Genomic DNA, 17,991 nt, shown 5'->3' on the forward strand with positions numbered 1-17,991 from the left:
ACACAGACTCCTGAGCTCCACTGTCAGAGGGAGGTAAATCCACCACACCTGGCAGTGCTGGCTGGTTTTTATGCCTGGCAAAACCCGGCCCAGAACATGGGGAGTAGTCACCCACCCAGCACTTTGACTACTCCCAGTAAGAGCCGTCCCGGATCAGCTATTAAAGCCATGCTAAATCTCAAGGTGTCAATTAGCAATAGCTGCTGCTGACACATAAAATACCAGCTCTTACTTCACCAAGGCCAAGAATGATTCCAGATACCTTCTTACACTATCTATCTCATATCTATCGCTCTGTCCTCTCCTCTCTTTTATGCCTCATTCACATGTCAGTGTTTGGTCAGTGATTTTGCTCTAAACACAGAACAGGAGCAGATCTTTCCCTTTTACCTTATGTCTGTGGAGGCTCCAATCACTGATGGAAATCGAGCACCGAACACTGACGTGTGACTAAGGCTACATGCACACGACAGTTGTTTTTCTCGGCCTCCGTTCCGTTTTTTTTTTTTTTTTTGAGGATAGGATGGGGACCCATTCATTTCAATGGGTCAGCAAAAAAATGCTGATAGTTCATCCGTTTGTGTTCCGCGTCCGTTGTCCGTGTTTCCCTTCAGCAATAGTGCAAATAGTGCATGTCCTACTTTGATTTTTTTTGCGGACAAGGATAGGCATTTATTACAAGGGATCTGTGGAAAAAAACGGATCCTTCCCAAAAAAAAAAGTTTTTTTGGGGCAGACGCAAAAAACGACTGTCGTGTGCATGAGGCCTAAGGCTTTATATCTATCCATTTCAATCTAACGTTAATTGGATTCTTATGAATGTAGATTTAGGGTCTCTAAGGGTACAGCCACACGTTCAGGTTATTTATGCCGTTTTTAAAGCCAAAATCAGGAGTAGATCATAAAAGTTAAGAAAGTTTAAAGGACAGATGCAGCTATTTTAATTTACTCCTGGTCTTGGCTTCAGAAACTTCATGAAAAAAACCTGAACCTGTGGCAGCACCCTAAGGCTTGTTTCACACTGCTGGTATAGTTCCGACAGAATAATGCCTGCCGGGGCTATCCGGTTCCGGCATTGCCGCATGTTACCAGAATGCCCGCCGGCCCCATTGATGTTGATTGTTCTCAGCCGGAATGATGTCAGCCGTGTGAAACAAGCCTAAGAGACTTTTATCAAACCCGTAAGAAAGTAAAATTATGGTGTATGATATATTTGTGCCATAATTCACAACTTTTCACCTCTGTGGTCGCTTTTAAAAAGAGGCAAGAAAAGTGGGTGGGGCTTAGCAGAGGGCGTGTCCTCCAGCCCCCCCGACAGATTTACTGCACTTCATGGTGTAAATGATCGTTCAAATCTGTGCCAGCTCATAGGTGACGTAGATTTGAATTTCTGGTGCCAGAATGCCTTGAAATATGCTGCGTTCTGTGCCGATGCACAGTACTTTATGCCAGTCTTAGTATAGCTGAAGTAGGGAAATTGTATTACTGTCTGTGTAGGAGACAGGAAATGATGTGATTACTTTATATGTAGTGGGTACCTATCATACTGACGTCTGACCTGTCATAGTGACCATTCGGAAGTTTTGATAGGTGGGGCTCTGGATGCTGAGATCCTGGGATTCTCAGTGATCATGGAGGATCTCAGCACCTAGAATGTGTTTATTTTATTTATTTATTTTATTTTTAATATGACACCCTTCTTTGTGCCCATATTTTTTTTTAAATCTTGGAAAGGGGTTATCCCACGAAAAATATTCAGCAGTTTTCAAACAAGCACCTCGGTCTCAATACTTTTGTAATTGCATGGTATTAAAAATGTACTATAGTTACTGAGTTATTAAATAAAATCTATCTATATAGCGCCACCTGCTGTTCTTTTCTTCTTCTTCTAATTTCTCTGTCCACCTCAGTGAGGTGGACGCACATGCTTATTTCTATTCTTTAACTGTCTCCTGGGCTGTGATAGGGAGAGAGCTGCAGTAGAAAGGACACACCCCCTGAGCTGTGATGGGTAGAGGGCTGCAGCAGAAAGGACATGCCTCCTGAGCTGTTTGATATGAATGAGGGGCCGGGGTCCAGGCCTAGTTCCATTTTTGTTGAAAAGAGATTGTCATGTACGAGAGAGTGAGAGACGGCGAGAGAGAGAGACACTATTGAGGTGGGACTTTGAAGGGCTGTATTCTGGGCAAGAGTTGAATTTTCTTTAATGGGGTGGAATGACATTAATGGTGCCACCCTTGTTCATGGATTGCAGCCGTGGACTGTCACTCTGGGTACCATAAAATGCTTTAATAGCAATGAGCTGCATAGATGAGCTAGACACTCATGGGTTATATTGTGCATATAAAGGCTGCCTCGTGCCTCTCATTTATTTATTTATTTATTTATTTAGTTATTTTAGCAAATAGTCCCAAATCAACATACACAGTCACACCGAAAATGTATGAAACGTTCCGTTCCCGAAACTGAAGTATAAAGCGATCGTCTATCCTGGGCAAATTGTCTGAATTGCAGGATGGCGCAGATCATCTGTAGGCGCCATCTCTTTAATTAGAATTCCCTGTATATCTGCCTGGAAACATATCGACAGGTACATTTTGGGAAGCGTTTATATCGCAGCTGCACAGACGTGGCCAGGGTATATAGGGCACTCACCAAACAAACACCAGGTGCTGGAGAAGAAAGCACTCCCATCCCTTCATGTGCCCGACTCAAAAGAGCCAAACGACAGCTGCATGAATGATGAGAGTGATGGGCTAAGGAGGCTGCATGATCCAGGAGATGGGAAATGACATGAAACGCAGCTCAATGAATTCAGATATTCCAGCAATAAGGGGACGGAATTGATTTCATTAAGAAAAATGGGTGCAAAATGGAGTCAGGGTCGTCTGAGGGTGCAAGACGGATATTCCTTAATCCAGTAAGGAAGGAAGATTTAACATTAATGGAGACGTTTTCTCCTAAATTTGCGTAAATTTGGAACCAATGGGCCAAGAGGCAAATCCTTTGCTGCGAATACTAGTTAGCCCAACCCCCCCACTCCCTGCCCCCATCCCCAACATTAATCTTGTTGCCCTGGAGCTTACGTGGCACAGATGTGATTTGCTGAGGTGAGCCCCTCTCTCCTGCATTTGGGGGGAGGTTGGGTATACTTGCACCCTCTGCCGTTCCATCCTGTACTATGTATTGAAAGGGTAATTCATGGTGTGACATTTTTCCAATGTAAGTTCTGTATATGTTTTGCATTATTTTCAAATAACTGCTTGCTATCATCCAGTGTGGACCTTCAGTGTTTGATGTGATGGGACACACAGGTGCATGGCTCGTCACAGTACAGAAAGGCTGGGTCTCTTGTTGCGGGTTGTATCCACCTGAAATGAACACTGAAGGACCCAAGTGAATGACAGCAAGCAGAGATCTTGAAAACTGGGAGGAGGTGATGCAGAAAATGTAATGTTTATCATTCAATCCTAATCGCTCATCTTCAATCTAATGAGGCACCAATACAGACTATGGGGAATGCGGCCGGATTAATGTGGTATCCATACTCGTCAGTTACCCCATGAGAGCATTTATCCCGGGGCACGCAAGTACCACTGACATATATGAATAGGGTGTAATATCATTTATGCACCACATTTCCCTGAGGCCTATGTGAACCCTATTCACCAATATTGATGTGGGGGGGCATGTCATGGTCCATATGTCGGACTAGATATATGGTTTATTGTTATAATTGTTTGCTGAAAATGACAAATCTAAGGCTACTTTCACACTAGCGTTCGATCGGATCCGTTCTGAACGGATCCGATCATAATAATGCAGACGGAGGCTCCGTTCAGAACGGATCCGTCTGCATTATATTGGCATATAAAAGCTAAGTGTGAAAATAGCCTGGGACGGATCCGTCCAGACTTTCAATGTAAAGTCAATGGGGGACGGATCCGCTTGAAGATTGAGCCATATTGTGGCATCTTCAAACGGATACGTCCCCATTGACTTACATTGTAAGTCTGGACGGATCCGCACGCCTCCGCACGGCCAGGCGGACACCCGAACGCTGCAAGCAGCGTTCAGCTGTCCGCCTGTCCGTGCGGAGGCGAGCGGAGCGGAGGCTGAACGCCGCCAGACTGATGCAGTCTGAGCGGATCCGCATCCATTCGGACTGCATCAGGGCTGGACGGAAGCGTTCGGGTCCGCTCGTGAGCCCCTTCAAACGGAGCTCACGAGCGGACAGCCGAACGCTAGTGTGAAAGTAGCCTATCATTGTCATCAGTGGGATAATTGATTTTTATCTATATATGATGCCTATTGGGACACTGTATTAGGTGTCCCCTGAAGAGCCCAAATTATTGTTGTGGGCGAAACGCGTTGGGGATTTAGGGGCCTAAAGCGCGGTGTTGCCAACTGTAATGGCTTAGGTACCCATATTATTGAATCTAAACTGGCGAACAGTGTACTTGGCATCCACTGGATGATAGTTATATTTTCTATTGCATACTTCAATATTGTATTAATTAGTAGAAGGATATTATGTACTCAGCATTTATTTAAGATCTATAATGATAACCGTGTGTACTGAGCGTCGTTATTTTTGTATCTAGAAGAACGACATTGTGTACTCAGCATTTATTTAATATCTACTATAACAACCGTGTGTACTGAGCATTTATTTTATTTTTTTGTACCTAGAAAAGGCCACAGTATATTAATATTGGGCATACCATATGGTTCTGCCTGTGTCGCCTGTCTTCAGGGCCACCCTAGGGCACATAGGAGGTTCCTGAATACGGGATCGCTCCTATCGGGGCGGCCATTCCGTTCTGTAGGCAGGGATTATCAAGAAAAGGGTGAGCATTAGGGACAGGTCCCAAATCGAATGCCATAACCCTACCTGAAGAACAGTCCCCTCCAGTATCTTGGAGGACTCAGGACCACCTTGCTATTTGTCCAAGTGCACTTGTTCTTTTTTTCTTTTGTGTTTTTTTTTTTGTGGGGTTGTTTTTATACAAAATATAATAAAGGCTACGTTTTATAAAAGGTGGTACTCTGTGAAAACAGAAAGCAACTAAGGAAGCATTGAATATCTGCAGGACCAATAAAAACAGCCTTGCCGGATTAAGTCAGTAGGTTACACACTCGTTTATGGCCATAGACTTTACTGCATGCCGGAAGGGTTAATTTGCTTCTGATGCCTGCCACACTTCTGAGACAAGACTGGCCATTCGATAAAGGACTTCGCCCCGCAGACTAGGGGTGGCAGAAAGTATATAGATTGCACGCCTATGGTCATTTTGGGAAGATAGCTTGTACCTATAGAAATAGACCCAGGGAGGAACTACTACCATCATTGCTACCTTCTATTCACAGCTTCTTGGGAAAAGCCTACTTTGTGAGATACTTAAGAACTGTGCCTCTTACTACCACTTGTAACGTACCTATCGTCCTCAGTGAAGAGGCTGTTCTTTTATTTATAATTGCGCTTATGTCTCCCTGAAGGTCCGATGCTCTGCAGAGACACATAGGTTTGCCTAGTAACTGTATACATAAGATGGTAGTAAAATTGAAAGTAGTTTTCTGGGAGTACAATATTGATGACCTATCGTGAGGACCTAAATTTCAGATTGAGGAGGCCGTAGTACAACATAGCGAGAACAGCGCCATAGATTGTATAGTGGCTCTGTTTGGTATTGCAGCCCAGGCCCATTCACTTGAATGGTGACTGAGCTGCGCCTAGGCCATGTGACCGCTGTACGGTGACGTCACCAGCATTCACCAGCTGATTTGCGGGGGAGTTGAACCGTCGTCAGTATTGTTTTCCCTTTAACAACATTAGCAAAGTTGCTTCAGTTTTTCTTATAAATGGAATAGTAGGGAATATTGTTTGCAAAAGTATGCACGCCCTATTGCTCTGTTGACTTCTCAACTGCTCAGATTTCTTCCATGTGTTGTTCTCCTGACAATGGCGCTCTCTCGCTCCTGGGCACGTTTGTGATATCTGTGTGTCTGAACAGATCAGGCCGGTCTGCAAGCTGCAGGAAGACGCGGCTCCTCCGAGGAGGAGGAGGCAGGACAGGCGGCCTGAGGTCGGATATTAATGTCTGTCCCTTCTGATTACTGATAACATTAGCCATCTATGCGAACGTGGCCAGAAACTATGCGCATTGATTACGGTTCTCCTTCATGTTCTTTTATAGCAGGGTAGGAAAGGGTTAACAGGTTTATTGATTTTTATTTTTAGAAGGGGTGCAGAGGTCTACAAACAGCAGGGACTACTACTCTCTCCTTCATGGTTAAGGCACAGACCGCCATCTATCAGAATTGCCAGAAGAACAGGCCTTGTTGCCCATAGCAACCAATCAGAGCTCAGCTTTCATCTCTTAAACTGCTCTGGAAAAATGAAAGCTGCGCTGTGATTGGTTGCTACAGGCAAGATATGTTGACTCCACTGATGACTGCAAGGACCCCATACATGCTAAACTATAGACGATGGGACCGGACGAAATGTATAGAGAGCGCCCGACTCTCCCCCATGATGTCAGGGGAGAGAAGGATCGGCCATGTTGAGTTTCAACAGTCGAACCGAGTATGCATGTGTATGAGGGAGACGAGTGACAGCTCCTGGAGATGTCTGGGCCTCTACACACGTGGCGGTCGTGTTTTATAGGTTGAAATGCACTTAGTTTTGGGGCTCAACTATTTTGAAATATAAGACCCCCTTTAAAATTATGTTTGGTAGTGACAGATGAATGGTGAGAGCCCCTTCAAGTCAAGTCAGGCCACTGACAACCCCCATAATAAGACATTTATGGTACATTCTATGCATCATTGATTCATCCTCCGGCCTGTACCATTGCACAAGTGGGTTAGCTGGGTGACTACCCATTTGAAAGCAGTAATAGAAGCCATATTGATTGTCGCCCAGCTTTCCGATTAATGGATATGATACTGCTGAAGTGAAAGACCAGGTAGATATTACTTTAAAAGGAAGAATTTTTTTGCAAACTATTTTATAGTTACAATTTTAGATTTTTGTAATGACCGGCAACACACACAGGGAGGAAAACAGGGAAAGCCCTGCACAAGGGAGAGGGAAAGGTGGTGACCCCTAACTCACCTTGCAGCTGGTACCTGCCTGCCCTGTCGTCCCTAGACGGGTTCCTCACCCGTGCGGCGATCACGTGCCTAAACCCTGGCTTTCCCTGAAATGAGCCCTAGATAATGAACGGGCCGGTGGGATCGCTAGTCCTCACCACTGCACTAAGAGGGAAACACCAGGGAGAGGACAGACAAACACAGACAAACACAAACACCCAGGTGGACGGCAACAATTGTCCACAAAGGTCCAACAGGGATCCGGAGGGTAGAGTTCTAAGGCAACACTCAGAGAACGCAGCAACACAGCTCCAGTGGGTCAGAATAGATGTCCAGGCAGGAAGCTCTATATCTGGCAACCAGAGAAGTGTGAGAGGGGAATATAAGGAGGATTGGGAGTGCTGGACAAGGAACAGCTGAGAGAAGGAGCTACGGATCCCTGAGTGAGCCAAAAGGGTTTGTAAAGCAAACCCAGAAAGCTACAATAAGGAAACTTCCCTATCTGACATAGAGCGTGCAGCCAACCGCTGCGACCTCCTGACCCCGGGTACAACGGAGTCAGGCGTGGCTCTTGACACCCTCGTGACAGTACCCCCCTCTCTACGAGGGGCCTCCGGACACTCAGGACCAGGTCTCTCAGGATGAGAGGCATGAAAAATCCGGACTAGCCTGTCGGCGTTTACCTCAGACGCAGGAACCCACATTCTTTCCTCGGGACCGTAACCTCTCCAGTGCACCAGATATTGGAGAGAGCGGCGGACCCGACGAGAATTAACAATTTTGGATATCTGAAATTCCAAACTACCATCCACGACAACAGGAGGGGGTGGCAGCGGTGACGGTTCTAGAGGTGGAACATATTTTTTGAGTAACGACTTATGAAAGACATTATGGATTTTAAAAGTCTGAGGTAACTCCAGGCGAAAAGCCACGGGGTTGATGATGGCTACAATCTTGTAAGGACCAATAAACCTAGGACCCAGTTTCCAAGAGGGAACCTTCAACTTGATATTCCTTGTAGACAGCCACACATAGTCATTCACTCCTAGGTCCGGACCTGGCGACCGTCTCTTATCAGCCATGCATTTGTATTTACCTCCCATATTTTTCAAGTTAGCTTGCACCTTCTGCCATACTGATGAAAGAGATGACGAAAACCGTTCCTCTTCGGGAACCCCAGAAGACCCCCCCTCTTTGAAAGTACAGAATTGGGGATGAAAACCATATGCACCAAGAAAAGGTGACTTGCCAGTGGATTCCTGACGGCGATTATTTATGGCAAACTCAGCTAACGGTAAATATGACGACCACAACTCTTGGTTTTCAGACACAAAACATCTTAGATATGTCTCCAGGTTTTGGTTGGTACGCTCAGTCTGTCCATTCGACTGAGGATGGAAAGCTGAGGAAAAGGACAAGTGAACCCCTAAACGTGAACAAAAAGCTTTCCAAAATTTAGAAATAAACTGGGTTCCCCGGTCCGAAACAACATCGGAGGGGACCCCGTGAAGCTTCACGATCTCACTGACGAATACCTGAGCAAGAGTTTTAGCATTAGGTAGTGCGGGTAACGCAATAAAGTGTGCCATTTTGCTAAACCTGTCCACTACTACCAAAATCACTGTTTTACCCGCAGACAAAGGTAAGTCAGTGATAAAATCCATAGACAGATGTGTCCATGGTCTATTGGGAATGACGAGTGGTAATAGAGACCCTGCAGGACGTGTATGTGAAACTTTTGCGCGCGCACAGGTAGAACAAGAAGACACAAAATCCAATACATCCTGACGCAACCTTGGCCACCAAAAACGACGAGACAATAGCTCTAAGGTTGCTTTACTACCCGGGTGCCCAGCAAGTGCCGAATTATGATGTTCCTTTAATAATTCGAGACGTAGGTTCAACGGTACAAACAACTTCTCTGAAGGGCAAGAGGCCGGGGCGTCCCCCTGGGCCTCTAACACCTTCCCCTCCAAGGCAGAGTGTACCGCAGAGACGACTACTCCTCTTTGTAGAATGGGTACCGGATCACTCACATTACCCCCTCCAGGGAAACAACGAGATAGTGCATCAGCCTTGGTATTCTTTACCCCAGGACGATAGGTAATCACAAAGTTAAACCTGGTAAAAAATAGCGACCACCTAGCCTGTCTAGGGGTGAGACGCTTAGCTGATTCGAGGTACAGCAGATTTTTGTGGTCCGTAAACACAGTGACGGGGTGGACTGCCCCCTCTAAAAAGTGACGCCACTCCTCAAACGCAAGTTTAATAGCTAACAGTTCCCTATTGCCAATATCGTAGTTCTGTTCCGCTGCAGATAGTTTTTTAGAAAAGAAAGCACAAGGACGCCATTTGCCAGGAGACGGACCCTGAGACAGCACAGCCCCCACTCCCACCTCTGATGCATCGACTTCAACAATAAAAGGCTGAGAGACATCAGGTTGGACTAGTACAGGTGCTGAGGTAAACCTCTCTTTTAGAGAGGAAAAAGCAACTTTAGCGGCATCAGACCATTTAGAAAAATCAGTCCCCTTCCTAGTCATGTCAGTAAGGGGTTTTACGATCACCGAATAATTTTTAATGAATTTCCTATAGAAATTCGCAAAGCCCAAGAACCGTTGTAGTGCTTTGAGGTTCTCAGGAAGATCCCAATCCAAAATTGCCTGGACCTTCCTAGGATCCATACGGAAACCTGACGCAGATAAATAATAACCTAGGAATTGTATCTCCTGAACGGCAAAAACACATTTTTCAATTTTAGCATATAATTCATTCGTCCGTAGGACCTGTAGTACTTGTCTGACATGCTCCTCATGTGTTTTCAGATCAGACGAATAAATTAAGATATCATCTAGGTATATTACCACAAACCTGCCGATTAGATGACTAAAAATGTCATTAACGAAATGTTGAAAGACGGCAGGAGCATTGGTCAGGCCGAAAGGCATAACTAGATTTTCATAATGCCCCTCAGGGGTGTTAAAAGCAGTTTTCCACTCATCCCCCTCCTTGATACGAATCAGATTGTAGGCCCCCCTAAGATCGAGTTTGGAGAACCACCTAGCACCCGCAATCTGGTTAAACAGGTCAGGAATGAGAGGAAGAGGGTATGGGTCTCGGATGGTTATCCGATTTAATTCACGAAAATCTAGGCAAGGACGCAGGCCCCCATCTTTCTTTTTAACAAAGAAAAACCCTGCAGCCACGGGTGAAGAAGAGGGTCTGATGTGTCCCTTAGCCAAACTCTCGGAGATATAATCCTTCATGGCTTGTCTCTCTGGACCTGAAAGATTATATAACCTGGTCTTGGGTAATTTTGCGCCGGGAATGAGGTTAACCGGGCAATCATAAGGACGATGAGGTGGTAACTTCTGACAACCCTTTTCAGAAAAAACGTCCTCAAAGTCCGAAACAAATGTAGGTAGGGTAGTTATGGAGGCGACTAAGCAATTGCTATTTAAGCAATTTTCTCTGCACGGCTCACTCCACTCCAATATCTCCCTGGCCTGCCAATCCACCACTGGATTGTGCGCTACCAACCAGGGTAGGCCCAGCACCACCGGAGTGGGAAGCCCCTCCAGAACATAACATGAAAGCATCTCGTTATGGTGGTCCCCTACCCGAAGGTGTAAATTATGAACGATGTGGGTGAGGTTTCTCTGAGACAGAGGAGCAGAATCTATAGCAAATATGGGAATAGGTCTCTGTAACGTACAGAGAGACAAACCCATAGTGCGGGCAAAATGGGCATCTATCAAATTTACCCCTGCTCCACTGTCTAGAAAGAAAGAAACAGTCTCTGTCTTATCACCAAAAACAATAACCGCTGGCAACAAAAATTGCGATGTACGTATGGAGGAAACGTATACCCCCCGGCTGACATCCTCCACACAGCCTGGGGTTAGTAGTTTTCCGACGGTTTTTTTGTTTCTGAGGAAAGAAGGACAGACGTTAATGAAATGACCCCTCTCCCCACAAAAAAAACAACCCCCACGCCTACGGCGAACCTCAGGAGGACGGACCTGACGAGTAGTTCCTCCTAGCTGCATAGGCTCGTCTATGTCCGTACAGACTAACTGCTGCTTGGGAGGGGTTATCAATGGCTCCGGTTTTTTCAACCTGTCCCTAAGGCGTCTATCTATACGGATAGAAAGGGACATAACTGCATCAAGGGAAAAGGGGGTCTCATACAATGCAAGCGCATCCTTAACCCTTTCGGATAACCCAGAGCAGAACTGACTCCTGAGAGCCGGGTCGTTCCATTGGGTATCCGTAGCCCACCTACGGAAGTCAGAGCAATACTCCTCTACCGGCCGCTCTCCTTGTAGGAGTCTCCGTAATTTTGATTCAGCCAGTGCGACTCGGTCAGGGTCGTCATATATGAGACCCAAGGCCCCGAAAAACTCATCCACTGACCGAAGAGCCTGGGAATCAGTAGGTAAAGAGAACGCCCAGGACTGCGGGTCCCCCTGCAGCAGGGAAATAACAACACCCACCCGCTGTTCTTCATTACCAGAGGAGTAAGGACGCAGTTTAAAGTATAGTTTACAGGCCTCACGGAACGTCAAAAACTTGTCCCTTCCCCCAGAAAATCTGTCAGGGAGAGGGACCTTGGGTTCCGCAACAACCTGGTTACCAGTAGCAACCGCTGGGCTTGCGGTCTGTTGTAATTGCTGCTGTTGCTGGAGGACCGACGCCTTCAATCCTGCCACCTCCAAAGACAGGCAATGAAATTGTTCGGACAGAGCAGCAATTGGATCCATACTGGATTCTAAGTAGGTAAAAAAATTTTTTTTTTTTTTTTTTTTTTTTTTTTTTTTTACCTACACAAAAATAAGGGCCAGATATAATGTAATGACCGGCAACACACACAGGGAGGAAAACAGGGAAAGCCCTGCACAAGGGAGAGGGAAAGGTGGTGACCCCTAACTCACCTTGCAGCTGGTACCTGCCTGCCCTGTCGTCCCTAGACGGGTTCCTCACCCGTGCGGCGATCACGTGCCTAAACCCTGGCTTTCCCTGAAATGAGCCCTAGATAATGAACGGGCCGGTGGGATCGCTAGTCCTCACCACTGCACTAAGAGGGAAACACCAGGGAGAGGACAGACAAACACAGACAAACACAAACACCCAGGTGGACGGCAACAATTGTCCACAAAGGTCCAACAGGGATCCGGAGGGTAGAGTTCTAAGGCAACACTCAGAGAACGCAGCAACACAGCTCCAGTGGGTCAGAATAGATGTCCAGGCAGGAAGCTCTATATCTGGCAACCAGAGAAGTGTGAGAGGGGAATATAAGGAGGATTGGGAGTGCTGGACAAGGAACAGCTGAGAGAAGGAGCTACGGATCCCTGAGTGAGCCAAAAGGGTTTGTAAAGCAAACCCAGAAAGCTACAATAAGGAAACTTCCCTATCTGACATAGAGCGTGCAGCCAACCGCTGCGACCTCCTGACCCCGGGTACAACGGAGTCAGGCGTGGCTCTTGACACCCTCGTGACAATTTTATATCGCTTCATAATCTGGTGATCTCAATATCAAGGATCCATTGATTTTAACCCTTTGGGTGAAACCAAAGATTGCAGTAAATTTCCAGTAAATGCCAGTGATGTTATTTTTTGGGGTGGCTTTTAACCCTGTGAGGTGATTGGCTTGACCCTTTCACTCCCCTCTCTGCAGCCAACAGGATATGCCCATCGGTGGGGACATTCAGCCATGTATGGCGGTTGCGGCTTTCCGTATGTAAACTTACTATTGGTTGGCATCCACAAGCGGCAAACAATACGACCCTTTAACACCCAAACCTCTCCATAGTGTAGGTACAGGGCATCTGTTACTCTCTGTTATCAGCCTTTTCCAAATGAATCTCTATATGCTTTCCCAGTACTATCACTCCCATCATCCCTCCTCACCCAGTTCTGAGGATCTCCGGAGACGTTTACATTTCTATAAGTGACTGATATCAGCAGCTCGTCTTATAAAGCTACCAAACCAGTATAAGCTAATGAAATGAATATTTAAGGTTCCGCCTAAATACTCCTACCAGTTCAATTCAATAATTTCTTACTGGGAAAACTGGTTGACTGACAGACAATGTTTTTCCAGGAAGTGGATTAGTGAAATTGCCTAATTATGCAACATCTAAGTTACTGGCAGTGAGGCACATTGGGTAACCACTACAAAATTGACAACTATGCCACCGAAACTGAGATATTACAGTTGCGGAGTAAGAAACACGGGGTCTCAAACAAGAAATGCTGAAACCTGTAGTTCCCCCACCCCTGATGAGCCCAATATCCAACCTATAATAAAGCACTTACCGGTTATTGTCTCTTGGTAGCCCTTGGTAAAGAACTGCATGGCGGTCGCTGCCCTCCATGGGGTTTTCAGTAGTCCTTGCCTTCCAGGGTCTTCTCCAAGTGACTTCAGGATGGTACCATAAGCTGCCGTCAAGGTAGGGAGGTTCAGTTCATTGTCTTCTTCACTGCGAGTCCTTTCTTCTCTCCAGCTCTCCAGGGGTGGAGTGCTCATCTCAGATCTACCGCGATCTACACGACCCAATGCCATGGAGGAGTCCTTCTTATCTTCTTGTAGGAAACCATTGCAGTCGACAGGTTTCTTCTCCAGCCTTGACTTGACTGGATCCATGTCAGCGCAGACTTTTAGTCTAGGTGGAATAATGAATTGTGCTCTACCACGAGACTCCACTCACTGTCTACCAAAGAAGTCTTCCTGCAGGTGTCAGCTTCAGGGAAGTTCTGAAAATGTATCACCAGACAGGTACTACCTTCATTCGCTTAAGCATGTGATAGGAACACGACCTGCAAGCAAATTGAGATGGTCAATGCAAACCAGGTATCTCAACAAGAGTCTGCAAAGATCAGGAGATGGTAGTTTGTCTTACAATGAAAGCTCTGCAGTATAAGATTAAAGACGTAGAATGTGCAATGTTCTACAGCCATACACTCTTACCCTGAACTGACATGTTGAGCATGGACCATGAGTTGAGATCTTCTCCAACAGGAGAACATGGAATGGGCAGCAGGATGGTCACTCAGGCAAGATGCTCTGGAGCTTGTTGGTCAGCATCAATGTGAAGACACTTTGCTTTCTGGTAATCCGTATACTTCCAAGTCTTAGTCTAGAGATGCTGGATGGGTTGTCCAGATGAATAGATTATTTTCTGATAGATTGCAAGCTTTCTGCACTTGGCACAGCAGAATGGCAGGCTTTGGAGCTCCAGCGTCAGCATGCGCTCAGGTTGGACTCAGGGCACTATTGCTCAAGTCGCTGAGCTTTGCTCTCCTCTCAGATCTCAGCAGGTTACAGCTGCTTTATGTAGCTTACTGGACAGCCCATTCTTTCACGCCCTCCTCATTGGCTGGTGCATTGTGTGCGTCACTGACTGCTTGTAAGAGGATCAGGGAGGAGAATGAGGAGGGAGCAGCAGCTGTGGGGATGGGAGACGGAGATAGTGTCCTGAACACAGGAAGGAATTACATCTATATGGTAGACGGAGCAGATCTGGCGTCTTGGCGCTATGCACTGTCCCTTTAAATGGTGGGCAGTGTAGGATGGAACAGGTAGCGGAGCTCATGCTCATACCAGTCTGTTGTATACGGCTGTGAGGGTAACCAAGGGGTTACAGAAGATTCTTCAGATGTTTCTTCTGTTGCCTCTGGGTAATACTTTATTTATTACACTCGCTTCTATAGCGCCGACATATTCCGCAGCGCTGTACAGACCTAAGCATCACGCTGTCCCCAATGGGGCTCACAATCTAAGTTCCCTATCAGTCTGTCTTTGGAGTGTGGGAGGAAACCGGAGAACCCGGAGGAAACCCACGCAGACACGGGGAGAACATACAAACTCCATGCAGATGTTGTCCGTGGTCGGATTCGAACCCCAGACCCCCGCGCTGAGCCACCTTCCCAAGGGTTAGAAAAGCTATGCCAGATCCTGTCCTTCAAGGGTTCGATAAGATCATTCTGCCAGATCCTGTTCCTCAAGATTCAGATACCTCACAGGTTAGGCAAATGCCGATGTGACCGTTATTATGATGCATTCATCTATATATATAAAGAAGGATGTATATATGTATGTTCCACGATCACTCAAAAACGCAACCATCGATTTCAACGAAGCTTGGTATACACGTCCCTTGCTACCTGGAAAGAAATCTTGTGGGGGTCATCGCTCTCTAGGACAAACAGTTCTTGAGATATTCCCAGAAAATGACCTGCATTAGCCAATACAAGCCTGCAAGTCTTTCTCTTAATATCCCAACCGCCATACACACGGCCACATGTCCCTTATCAGCCAGTAGAAGCTTGCAGGCCCTTTAGCGTCCATTCAGACGTCCGTAGTGTTTTGCGATCCGCAAAACAATGACGCCACCCATCGCCGGCACTTAATAGATAATTCCTATTCTTGCCCGCAGCTGCGGACAAGAATAGGACATGCTCTATTCTGGTAAGTATACTAGAACGAGCTGGGCACTTGTGTGTCCATCACACGACCAGGGCAGATTGTTATCCCCTGGAAGTTCAACAATAAAGCTTACAATTGGATGACAGCAAGCAGAGATCTTGAAAACTGTTAGGAATGGAACCAAAGTAATACACTTTTTATTATGCAAAACAAATAAAGATAATAATATATATAAAATGCAATGAATGGCAGCACCAACCTTTTAGATTTGAAGACTGGGTGCAAGCTCCAATAAGAAAAGTGTCCCAGGATAATAAAAATAAATAATAGAGCAGCACTTCGGTATAGTGGAAAAAGAAAACTGTTTATTCACCCAGTGGTGACGCGACCGTTGACGGATACGTTGAGGACTTGCGGATGACAATTTTAGGAATTCTCATCTACATGCAGATTTTAATTCCACATCTATCAAATTATGCTGCAGATTTCCATCGAGGATTTCATCCTTTGCAAACCACATGTGCCTTATAGCTGACAACCCCTGGGGTCCTCCTATGTCCCCATAAACAAGAAAAACCCTACTCCCTTTTCTGTGGTCCCTCCGCAGCTTAGTTCCAAGCTGCTTCCAGTCACTGCAGGACCTGGAAGCACCATGGTCCCACCACCGCTGCAGGCCCCAGCAGTTGAATGGTAGCATTTCAAGCTGCCGAGATTGGCAGCAGTGGTAACTGTACCTTGGTGCCTCCTAGTCCTTTGAGGACCAGAAGCGGGCAGGAACATGGACAGGTAAGTGTTTTTTTTTTTTATGTTCAGGGGGACAGGGGAGGATCCCAGGGGTTGCCAGCCATTCACTTGTGCCTATGTGACCGAAGATGATGTCACCGGCCTAGGAATAAGGCTGCAGCGTGTCTCTCCAAACAGCGGTTTGGCGAAGGTGCCAGACGTCAGGCCCCCACCGATCAGTATGAAAGGGGTTGTCTCCCTTCAGCAAATGGCATTTATCATGGTGATAGCGTTAATACAAGGCACTTACTAATGTACTGTGATTCTCCATATTGCCCCCCTGCTGGTTAGATTTATCTTTCCATCACATTATACACTGCTTGTTTCCATGGTTTACGACCACCCTGCAATCCACAAGCGGTGGTCTTGCTTGCACACTATTAGAAAAAGGGCCGGTTTTCTGGAGGCCGGGACCGTGGGAGCGCACACAGGCACGCATGCGCAGCAGCTCCGCTTCACCTCATAACTGCGCTGCAGTGGTGGCGGTAACCGCTGGAAACAAATCCATCCAGCAAAGGAGGCAATATGGAGAATCACAATACATTAGTAAGTGGCTTGTATTAACCTTAGGCTACATGCACACGACCGTATTTTGTTTCAGTGTCCGATCCGTTTTTTTTGCGGATAGGATGCGGACCCATTCATTTCAATGGGTCCGCAAAAAACACGGACAGCACACCATTTGCTGTCCGCATCAGTATGTCCGTTCCGTTGCTCCGCTAAAAAAATAGTGCATGTCCTATTTTTTTCTAGTTTGCGGACAAGGATAGGCATTAGGGTCCATTCACACGTCTGTTGTTTCTTTCCTGATCTGTTCCGTTTTTTGCGGAACAGATCTGGACCCATTCATTTTCAATGGGTCCTGAAAAAAAAATCAGACATTGTGCTGTCCGATTTTTTTTTTTCAGGACCCATTGAAAATGAATGGGTCCAGATCTGGTCCAGATCTGTTCAGCAAAAACGGAACAGATCAGGAAAGAAACAACGGATGTGTGAATGGACCCTTATTACAATGGATCCGCAAAAAGAAAAGGATCTGCAAAAAAAACGGATGCCATACGTAACATCATCCGTTTTTTTTGCGGACTGCAAAACACATACGGTCGTGTGCATGTAGCCTTATCTACATAATAAATGCCACTTGCTGAAGTGACACAACTCCTTTAGGCAAAAATGACGTCCATGATCAGCAATATGGTACTGGGCAGATAACACATCAAGGTCAACCATAGTGTGGACCGATTGCTCGACCTGTCCATGGTGCTGAAACTTATACGATGGTCATCACCATCTCTATTTATTTATTAAATCTATCTCTTATCAGGCCTCATTCACACATCCGTAATCAGAACGCTTTTTTCCCACCTTGTTATGTCTGTTTTAATGACTGCAGTAAGACATTACCTAATGATGTCTGAGCCGTCACCACAACCCTGCGCGCTCTGTTCCAGAGTCGGGATTTTACCTGTTCATGAGTCAAGCATAATTTTATATATTTCATAATGTAATGTCTGCTTATGGCCAGCAGATGGCACCGTTCCAGTGACACTTCATAGGGATTTTCCTTCATTTCATCAGTTATTGCTCAGATGTAGCAGAGCTGTATTTGCTGTTTCCCGTCTGGTTTGTGCATCGGTCACCAGCTGAGGAAAAACTGATGAAATATGATAATACAATGAGTTACT

At 46.1% G+C, this 17,991-nt stretch overlaps 1 protein-coding gene across 1 annotated transcript in view; it reads right to left on the reverse strand.

The window, feature by feature from the left end:
• Window positions 1-14,395, reverse strand: part of GCH1 (GTP cyclohydrolase 1) — a 37,908-nt gene extending 23,513 nt beyond the window's left edge. The window contains exons 1-2 of the mRNA XM_044276492.1: window positions 14,066-14,395; window positions 13,414-13,914 (exon numbers count right to left, since the gene is read on the reverse strand). Coding sequence (XP_044132427.1) covers window positions 13,414-13,741 — 328 coding nt within the window. The 5' untranslated portion in view covers window positions 13,742-13,914; window positions 14,066-14,395. The remainder of the gene's footprint in view (window positions 1-13,413; window positions 13,915-14,065) is intronic.
• Between the last annotated feature and the right edge of the window lie 3,596 nt (window positions 14,396-17,991).

The sequence above is a fragment of the Bufo gargarizans genome, chromosome 1 (assembly GCF_014858855.1).
Source record: "Bufo gargarizans isolate SCDJY-AF-19 chromosome 1, ASM1485885v1, whole genome shotgun sequence".
In the NCBI taxonomy this organism is placed as follows: Eukaryota; Metazoa; Chordata; class Amphibia; order Anura; family Bufonidae; genus Bufo; species Bufo gargarizans.